The 11,535-nt window shown below is 30.9% G+C and overlaps 2 protein-coding genes across 3 annotated transcripts in view; one reads left to right on the plus strand and one right to left on the minus strand.

Annotated features, from left to right (window-relative positions):
- The window catches only part of LOC100570637 (box A-binding factor-like), a 2,718-nt gene extending 122 nt beyond the window's left edge, over positions 1–2,596 (minus strand). The window contains exons 1-2 of the mRNA XM_029486181.1: positions 2,194–2,596; positions 4–583 (exon numbers count right to left, since the gene is read on the minus strand). Coding sequence (XP_029342041.1) covers positions 4–583; positions 2,194–2,217 — 604 coding nt within the window. The 5' untranslated portion in view covers positions 2,218–2,596. The remainder of the gene's footprint in view (positions 1–3; positions 584–2,193) is intronic.
- LOC100161295 (somatostatin receptor type 5) overlaps positions 1–11,535 on the plus strand; it is a 280,182-nt gene that overhangs the window by 67,616 nt on the left and 201,031 nt on the right. The window lies entirely within an intron of this gene.

Here is an 11,535-nt window from a genome sequence, read left to right on the forward strand (position 1 = left end):
CACCACCACCACCACCACCACCACCACCACCCAATGACTGGTAGAAGTTGTCTGACTGATCTGTATAACCACCGCCTCCACCCCCGCCAGTGCTTCCCGGAGACGAAGGCCCGAACCCGAAATGATCGACAGCCGCTTGTCCCCGACCTTGGTGGTGGTACTGATGCGAATGGTGCTGTGGCTGCGACTGCGGAGATTGCTGCTGCTGCTGCTGTGGCAGTTGTTGTTGCTGATTATGTTGCAGCTGCTGTTGGTGCTGCGGGTGTTGGTGTTGGTGGTGTTGGTGGTGTTGCTGCTGCTGGTTTCGGGGGTGTTTGTAGTGTTGCATGTGTTGGTGCACGAAGTATGGTCTGGAGCTGGAAGTCTCGAGTCCCAGGTCCGAAGTGCTGACTGGCACTATGAACCGCTTTAGCTGCCGGTCGGTGGAGCCACCGTCTACGTGCGTCGCCTCCAGAGCACTGTCATCGTTGTACAGCGACCTTTTCGTTTCTTCATAAGACGCGGCCGCCGTTTCCTCTTCGACCGACGACGACGACAAATCACATCTGACGCACACCACCGTAAAACAAGCGACCACGGACAGCTGTCAAAAAAGAGTGATGTTACAGTATGTCATTAATATAATGTATTGATTTATACGTCACGTGTGCACTGAAAGAATATGTCGTCGATGTCATCTAAAACGCAACATACCTAATATATATTATGATTATACCACGGCCACTACGAGTCGTGGTCATTGGTAACCCGTCCCGTTTTCCTAACTTGGTTAACTTGCCACTGTGCGTAAAAATACCACGGTTGCAATATGATGGATATCTACGACTGTTTTTATATTATAATGAATTACGCGCCTTTTAACGTGCGACGAAAATCTACCACTTATCCGGGAAATCATTTGGTAAAATAATTGTTATTATTATAACGCCGAAGTCACCTACATCGCCATATTTACCACCGCGTTTAAAGCAATCACGTCGAAATATATTTGACCATCATTGATTAAGGCTTAAGAATATCGATCTATATGACTATAGGTATATTATATTATGTTTGTATCTGTCAATTATTCTGGCCGAACTTTCTTCATTTCGCCGGACAGAAATTATCAAATATTACACTACATGACTTTTTATCAACAATAATAGATAAATGAAAAATTATGATACATAATAAGGCGTTTTTAATGGGAACTACAGTAGTTATCGTTCATCCCCCCCCCCACATTATCGCAGTTGTATTACGAAAATGCTGAGAAGACTGCAATATTATATTTTGTTTTTAATATATTTAATTACTTCGGCAACAAAACACGACAAGGCAAATTTGGCAACAGTTTTTTTTAAAAAAAAAAAAAGAGTATTTCCCTATGGTACCATAGCTCATATCCGTTCGAGTTCGTCGTTCCATCTTGGAGATTTAACAAAACATCTGCCAGATTAGATTAGCAAAAAGAAAAGAACGAAAACATGTTTTCTTTTTTTTTACTATTATTTTTTACCACTCCGAGGAGATTGTAAGTTGATACAAATCGTTGAAAATACGTACACGCAATAATAACAATATAATATAATAATAAAGTTCGTGCAAAAGAGGAAATGCCATGTAAATTATTCCAAATAATTTATCCGAAGGCATTTTCAAAAATACGTCAAACAATGTAACGTCAAAATATATTGTAGTAACCCACGAACGGCGAAGAATGCGATGAATGCGACAAATGTCTGTGTGCGCATTGTCCGGACGGGACGTAAAAACAAAACACACAAACGAGTTACAGCTAGACAACATCCCCATTGTTAAAAACGTTGGGATAGTTTCTATAGCATGAGATTTTTTTTTTTTTTTCCAATCGCAGAAAACGAGAGTATTTTTCTATTTTCATTCTGTTCGGTCGGTTGTTCGTTGTCACATTGTGCTAGGAATTTTATACACTTATATATATAAATAATAAATATATATATATAGAAAAAAAATAGCAAACAGAAAAACCAAAGTCGTATGCGCGCAAAAATGTATTTCGAAGATGTTTCGCGAAAGCGCTAAAAAGTATAAAACTCGAGATGATTTTTCCGATATGACTTCGCGGGATTCGCCTTTCCGAATGATTTCGGCTTTCAAACGACACGCGCGCAAATGGTAAAAAAAAAAATAAATAAATAAACGAAAAGGTGATGGAAAATCCATTCTTACCGAGTAAAAATACTTGACGCCCATTTGTGCCGGGTTTCACGACAGACAGTAGATATTATGGTTGGCGTCTTCCACCGTATGAAACATGTCCGAACTTGTGACCGCAGTTAACGTGACCAAACTAAACGTGAAAATGTACGACTGTGGACGCGGTTGGGTTTTCCGTTCAGTGGAAAACTCGCGCTGGAAGGGAAACGGCCGGTCGACGTGGCTGTATAGGAATGCGGGAAACTAAGCAGCGAGAGAAGGAGAAACAGACTTTCTTAAACGACGTAAAGGGCCGTGGAATAATAACATAATGCGTGTGGGCACTATAATTTGTCTTGCATACAATATTACGATAAACATATTATTGTAATCACAATGAAACGGCATAAAAAAAATGTATAAATAACACGCTGTTAATTTCTTTTCTATATAGGACCCGTTTTTGTCGATTTATGATAATAATTAATAACGTCATAATATATTATTATAGAGACGTCTGATAAAAAACATTAGTACCCCTCAATCGAAAATACGTTAAACTGAAATTGAACTGGATAGTATTTATCCAAATACTATCCATTGCGTTTTAATATAACCACCCTAGATTTACTATAATGTTATAATATTTTGTATTTTATTTTCTGTTCACAGGTAAGACAATATCATAATGCAATTTCGTCCAACGTAATAATATTATATGCTCGCCTCTCATAAATCAGGTAATTCGACGACCGTTATTATATTATTTAAATTTAAATTGTTAAAAAGCCAAACTTTCTCTCTTTTTTAAACGTACCTACTTATATAGTCATATCTATACCTACAACAGCCAACGGCCATTTTTTGATCTACGAACTCCTCGACTTGCGGCAATTTTAGTATCAAACGTTAACGTTTCAAAAGCCATTTTTATATCTACGAACTCCTCGACTTGCGGCAATTTTAGTATCAAACGTTAACGTTTCTGAGCAAATTTTCAGCCAAGCGGATAGCCAATATTTTATCTGTATTATTATTATTATTATATCTCAAAAGCTTCATCACACAATATATCAAAGCGATACGATAGATAGATAGGTTAGTGTGTAGGAGGTACTTCTGAATCGGCATTACAGTATTATAAAAATAATATGCTATTATTTTCTCGTAAACGAACACACTACACACAATAGTCCTGCAGATCAGTTCAATGGGATAAAAATCATATCGAAATACCGTCTTTTAGATGATTCGTGTTAATTCGTTAAAACGCCATTAACGCCGAGGCGTTTGTGTGTAATGGCACGAATCCAAAACGCGTCAACACGCACCCTTTCACCGCGACTCGTTTCAAGTTTTCCAGATTTGTTCTTCTCCATGACTTTCTATATAATTTTGCTTGAGCTGAGTCTAAAACAAACAACAATTGCAGTCTCGTCATACTGCAGCAGCAGAAGTAAAACATTTATAGAATAATCACGAGGAAAAAATATTTCGACCGAAATAATTTCAGTTTAATCACAAAATTAAATAAAATAAAAAGTGATTGTATTAGATAATTTAGTAGTTATAATATAACTCGATATTGTAATTGTTCAAATACTACAGAACGAATACCTAACTTAAGAAATTAAGGAAAATAATAAATGGTTAAAACATATTAATTGTAGACAACAAAAAGAAACTTTTTCATTTTAAATCTTTTATGTATTAGGTAGATATGAACGACTCTGTATTGTATATACGAGTACAATATGAACGAATGTTCGGTGTTCATTTAATTCGATGATCTGCGATAAAAGAAACAAAATCATCAATTTGGTTTCAACTTCTGATACCTTAAATTTAAAAAATCTTTTGGCCTAGTACATTATTTTCTACCTGTTAATGTATATTAATGTCAATTCCTCCACTCTACACAGTTTTAAAAATCGTAGCTCAGCTACTACAATCAATAGCACACTTATTAGCTATTTGAAATAAAACATTGATTCGCATAGTCATATGAGTAATTACATTACTTGAATAAAATCCTAATTTTTAACGATTCTTTTGCTAAATTATGAAAATTTAGTCAACCATCATCAAAACGAAAAATTAAATTAAAGCACAAATATACAAGACAATCAATTATAACGGTATATTATTACGTTACAAAATACTTAGAGAACATCTACTTAAGAAAAACAACTGTACAACGTTTTTAAAATACTTGTCATTGACTGTAATCCGTGAATTGTCTAAAAACGTACTTAAATTTCAAAAACAATATTATGTAGATATCTAGTTTAAAAAAAAAACTATCTAACATGAAAAAACAAGCAACTGTAACATACTGACATATTATTATATTATGTATTATATTGTAAAACCAAATTAATAAATTTACAATAAAGTGTTTTACGAATACGACTAATACAGAAATAACCATTAATTTCAGAACGTTTCAAAATATAAAATAACATATGATATACCTTATGTTAGGTCAACTGTGACGCCTAAAGCTTTGTAAAGCTTTGTAGAATGAAATTAATTTATCCCTGTGTGTCAAATGTATATAAAACGCAATAAAAAAAAACATGTGAAAAATACCTTTTTGTATGTGTAAATAAATCAGTGAGGTATTACAATTATCGCGAGGACATAATTCCATTATAATGTCTCATTTTTATTGTGGCTGGTTGTTTTTAAATATGATGAACAGTCACTGTTCGTAATACAATTTATTTTATTAAGTTTAAATAAAAACTTTATTAATTTATTAACTACATAAAAGTTAAAAATTAAGTTACATTGTCATGTTCAAAGACAAGATTTTATAAAATTAAAAACAACTTTTGAATTGTTCCGACCCCAAGTTAGAGGGTATCCAGTGTGGTGGGCCTCCCTCCTCACGCCATTCATGTTATGTACCATCAAGTTTTTTTTTTTTTGGTATCAAATTTACTTATTGTTTATATAAATATTACAGATTGTAAATATCTATTTTTATCTAATAAAAAAAAAAAAAAAGAATTGTCCCGTGAAAAGTTATTGGCACGTTTTCTAAAATCCAATCTCATTTTTAATTTGATCGTTTTTTTCCCCTTGCACGAAGTGTGATCACATTTCGAACGTAATAATATATACAACAAACATAAAGTTTTCTGTAGTATCTTCATTAAGTACACGCTATTAATCTTCCTACTTTTTAATTTTTATGTTGATAATCAATAAATTATCAGAATTTAGTAGGTACTTACTGTAAATATCACTTTACATTTAATTAAAATTTTATTTTCGAGAACATAGTAAAATTTAATAAAACCGACGCAAACTCAGAAAAATATTTTTTGTTATTGAAATAAATCTCCATAAGCCAATATTTAACTTTGGATCAATCAACTATAGTACCTATATGTATACTGTGAAACTTCCACACTACGATGTCTCGTGGGGAACAAAAAAGTATCGTACTATAGAGAATTGCATTAAATAAATTATTAAATACACGTGGTTCTAATTTGGTTTCGTTTTCAGGAATATTTCGTTAAACAGAAAATGTTGTTAAATATAAGTTCGTTGTTACAATAAGGAAGTTTCACTGTATACCTATGATTATAATAAAATTAAAATAATTCATTTAACACAGGTTCCAAAAATTTAATACTATCCATGAAACATTTAAATGATTTATCGTTGACTATTATTTAAAATATGATCCTAGTAAAATTATATTTTTTAGACAAGTCTATTTTTATCAAAAACCGATATAATTATTTTTCTCATAATTTTATAATGATATTATATTTGTATATGTTATATAGTATCTAAATGAGTGTTTAAATATATGCCCACGGGATAATACAAAAACAGTTTTTTATTACATATAATTAATAATGATAGTATAACCCATGCAATCTGCTTATCATTCAATAGCCAAATAATAATCAAGTTTAATCTTTTTCCATTTTTATAATATATATTGCTGTTGTAATCCACCTGATACAAATTTTTATCACAAAAAATGAATTTGTTCAATAACGTTAACACAAAATATATATTGCATTAAGAAAAACCTATAAATTGGATTGCTTATATAATTTATGTTACGAATACAACAATGGCCACAAAGAAACACTAATAACAATCGGATAATCACACTAGCTGCTGTGACGAAAACGATTTCAATAATGCAATATTTTTATCATCATAGGCGAAACTAAGGCCTGGGCCTTATGTCACAACGTAATCCAAATATATTTTTATTGAAATAATGATCAAAATCGAATAATTTCTCTAAATTAAATAATTCTGATTTACCAATTGAGCATTGAATAGTTTCAAAACTATTAAAGGATTCTGTAACATCAACATATTAATATTTTAATATTCAATATAGGACAAATATTCAACATTTATATTTGAATTATGAAATTTGAAAAAGTGACTTTATTTTTGTATGACTGTAATCATAACTGGTAAGCAGCTGTAAAAAATATTAATGTTATCGTTCAATTTTTTATAGTCACTATTTAGAGGAGTCATTCAGATTTTACCAATAAAAACGTCTAATTCATTTACGTGAAAATATGGATTACCTACGCGTATGTAAATTCCCATGCTAGCACACGAAAAAAACATACTAATGCTATATAGATGACTACTGTATAATTTTAAATTTATAAGAAAAAAACATATTGAATCCAAATGTGTTTTAATTGTTCTTTGACGAATTTTATTATTAATATTACAATAAAAACCCTTTTTAAAACATTTAAATACGAAACGCGTATTACACTAAATATGTGCATTTATATTTTTAATATTTTTAATGTTTTATCAAACGTATAGGTACAACTGCAGTAATAGTCGACTATCACGGTTTCGCATACACTTATTATACTTTTATAATGTCGAAATTCATACGTTCATAATGTATGATGACTTATATACGATTACGTGTACAAGTATTATTAGAGAACAAAACGGGGTCGAATTATCGTTAATGTTTTGCATATTATATGTACGTTTGAATTTTGTTCAAAGTATATTAACATGTATATAAGTACGTCGGATACATAAAATTATAAAATATCGAGTTTTTCGTAATTCGAGTGTTTAAATTGAGTTAGTCGTAATAATAATAATAATATAACATAATCCAATTGGTCGCACAACGGTGGAATATCGTACTGCTGCAGCTCTTCTTGTTTTATAGGTAATAATAATAATTATATACACGTCATATTTGCATTAAATGTTGTACCTATACGATACAATCCAATCGTAATAATAATATATACTACCTAGGTGATACAAATTAATGTTGACACACGTACACAATGCAGCAGGCAATATTCCATTTATACATACGTTTGTAATTGGAACACTACAAGTCGAGACGATTAAATTATTTATGATATGACGCGTTATAATATTGTGGCGTGTACCTACTATTATATAATAATAATAATAATAATAATAGTTCGAATTTCGTAAAATAATTATTGTATAATATTATATTGTGTAGAGTGGGTATACATACGTCATGTGAACGCATGCACGCGTACGTAGAACGTAATAATTTACAGAAAAGGTGGGTTGCAATTATTGCACTGTCGCCGTTTTCCGTGCAAACCCTGTGGTCAAAGGGTTAACCATAATATACCAAACGGTTGAAAGTGTTCGACTACAACTCCACCGAGTGGTGGTCAGACGCCACTACGCCAGATGGTGACTGACGAAATCGTTTTACCCGTATTACAATTTACTACAATATTATAATGTCATCTCATTTGGTGAATACGACGAGAAAATTCTTGTCGCAAGCCTAGAGATGTAAGGTTGAAAATTTTGAATTGAATAATTTTTTTAGATTCTGAGCGGAGCGATTAATGTATTTATTTTACAATGATGTGTGTTTAATTTTTAACTTTTTTTTTGTGTCTGTCATTGCCTTTTAGGACAGTAAAAATGATTAGATTCTCCTCAACAGTATATTTTTTGATAGGAAACTAGGAAAGTGAATCTAGTTGGTACTTTTTTTTTGGGGGGGGGGGGACATTGTCAGTACTTGAAAACGTTTTCAATTTTTTTAGTTTTTTTTTTCTATAAATAACAATAAAATTTTATTTGTTGTGTAAAAAAGCGTGAAAATTTAATTCAAGGCTCCTGAAATATTGTTACAATAGCAGTTGAAAAATATCAAAAATACATAGGCACAATTTTATAAGAATTTAAAGTTCAAATTTCGACAAAATTTATTAAATTTAAATTTAATAATTATTTTGTAGTTAAATATTCATAAAATGTTCAACTTTTATAGCTATAAGGGTTGAAAATTTAAAACAAGGTTCCACGTAAAAAGGTTATGTATAAATTACTTTTTTCACAAAAATCATTTCAAATATACTTAGTAATATCATTTTTTTTTTTTTTTTTTATTTGAAATCTTCATAACTTACAAAAATTTGATTATACAAATTATTCATGATTATCTATCTCTTTTAAGCTAAAAGCTTGTGTTAGAGATAGAGAGTAATACAGTCTTAGATAATAATTATAAACATATATAAGTATATAACAAATTAAAAAAACAAACAAACAAAAGGAAACAAGTATATACAAATAGTAATCAAATTAAATACAGCAGTAGATTTTAAAATATTTTAAATATCATAGGCTGACTGACTGTTTTCGCTCAGCATCGTTTTCTTATACAATGATATTATATCATTGAATTTAAATTTAACACCATCCATTACAGTGACACACTTGTAACCTATTGTACAGCAGAGCAACACCCACTTGTCCACCTTTTTTCCATTGAAATTTTCTGAAAGTTTTCAACTTTCTTTGAAACTTTTAGTTTTAATGTATTTTTCTTAACTTAATTAATTTTTGAGGTATACTGAAGTAAAAATACAAATTTTTAATAAAAGATAAATATGCACATTTATTACCGAGATAAAAATATTATATATATTGATATAGATTTATACTATATATTATATTTAATGATTTGTATTTTGTATTTACTACATTAATATGTTCAATAGAATAATACAAAAATAATATTAAACGGGTAAATGATAATAAAAGTACATAGTTTTAATATAATTATGAAGGTTATATGTTCTATAACTATAATATAATATCAAAAGATTTATTTGATACGAAATTAATATGATAAATTTTATATTTTTCAAAATTTTCAATTTTTTGAAAATGTTCACCTAAAAAAATGTTCATGAAAATGTACATCATTACACGGGCCTATACACGGAACGCGGTGATATGGAGGAACAGTATGGTATCGATCTGTATATGATAGTAGGTTACCGCGTTATACCACTGCAGCACGCGCGGTTTATTACGGTCGCAGACGACAACGTTTTGACACATTGATATTGTGTTTTATACATTATACGATTACGATTGTACAGACTATGACTTATGGCCACGGATAACCGTCGAAATGGAATCTGTTAACGTCGGCGGCGGTGGCGGCGCCTTAATACCGCTAAGTACCGGCACACAAAATACACTCTCCAACACGCGGTTTATTTAATTGATTAAAAACCAACGATCGCTGCCGACGATTCTACGACCGAAGATTTGTCACGTTTACGTCCGGTCGTTTGTATTACATATTATAATGTGTATTAATGTATTGTAATGTTTATGTATAAGTGTACGCATACGTCAAAAAACTTAATTAATTACCAATCGATTTGATACGCTTTTAATTTTGTTCGTGTGTACCGACTCCGTCAGAGTGACCGAAACCTGCAGTTTACGTTATATCCACCTACCTATACAGAATACGATCATCTATTATTGAAATCATTAAGATATAGCGGTTTATATAACTATTATGACTTATGATGGTTACTTACATCGATTGTGTTGTACAATATACCTATGTACACTGTACAAGTGTTAACACGTACAATGCAATTGATACATGATATGACATAATATATAAATCGATTATCAAAGATATTAAAAACAGTACCCCTTCAATTTTCTACCACCAAGTTTTATATACGACTGAATAGCGCCGATCTCATTATTAATGATTAATATCGTGGCTTGGTGTTAGCACGCCGACCGGTGTCACTAATTCCCGGGACGGGTGACCACCATCCGGGTTTTTAATTCTTGCCATACATACGCGTGTCCAAACCAATCACATCCTCCCCCCCAAAAAGCAGACTAATGACCTCAGTTGTCGAAGTCTTAATTAAAAAAAAAAAAAAATTAATATCATATTGGGCAATGAGGTCTTAAATATATGGGACCTGCATTTGTTACCGAAGTACTTCACGATAACTCGACAGTACTGGCAAAATAATAGAGATGGTCATTAACTTAGAGAGTACGGTGGTCAAAAGATAGTATAGGCTTTAATGGATGTTACATATTACAAGTGATACGAGTACACGACGGTCTGAAATCAATGATAAAACATTTTATAAATAATTGCCGTTTCGAAACCATCAATTATTTTTAATTATCTTATAATAATTGTACAAATAAAAGTTATATCGAAACCCGGCCACGGGCGGCACATCTCTTCGGACTGTCACGGTGTCTGGAAAGAGAGTTATATCAAATTATTATTGGAAGATATTGTACATAATGTGCCTACGGAAAATAATCAGATTGGTTATATGTAAGACATTCGACATAAGAGGAATCGCGAAATGTTTTCATGAAATGTTTACATTTTATGAAATTTAGAATAAAGTAACACCAATAACTATATTTAAAAGATTATTAAGCTATATCAATGTAAGCCGGTAATTAATATTTCAAAGTTCGTCATGGCTTGAGATTCACAATTATCATTGAATTGAAGTAGATACTCATATGTTACAATTATAGGTATTATAAGTAATATAAGTATTCATTCTTTATTATGTATGCAACTGTTTCCATTTAGTTTGGTACAAATGTATTTTTGTAGTTACAAAATAATTTAACTTGTAAGACTGATTACATCTGCCAAGAAATAATAATAATTGTTCTAAACTATTGAAAATAAATAAATAAAATACAAGTTAGATTCAAATGACGTATATGAACCATAATAATAATATATAATACTTTATATCGCATGTAAAATCAATAAGTTTTAATGAAATTTAGTCAATAATTTAACGTTAACTGTTCCACATGAAAGATTCAACTTAAATCATCGGAGTCCAGATCCTCCCATTATAATCTGAAAAGTAAAATCTATGGTTACTATAATATATGGTTAGCCTTTGTTATTTATCGTAATTCAAATAAATATCCTGTAAACTCAATTTAAGAGCAATAACTTTTTGTAGGTATTTAGGTATTTCATACATCTATGATATATCATTTTCAATGGTTTCTAGTTTC

The sequence above is a fragment of the Acyrthosiphon pisum genome, chromosome A1 (assembly GCF_005508785.2).
Source record: "Acyrthosiphon pisum isolate AL4f chromosome A1, pea_aphid_22Mar2018_4r6ur, whole genome shotgun sequence".
Classification (NCBI taxonomy): Eukaryota; Metazoa; Arthropoda; class Insecta; order Hemiptera; family Aphididae; genus Acyrthosiphon; species Acyrthosiphon pisum.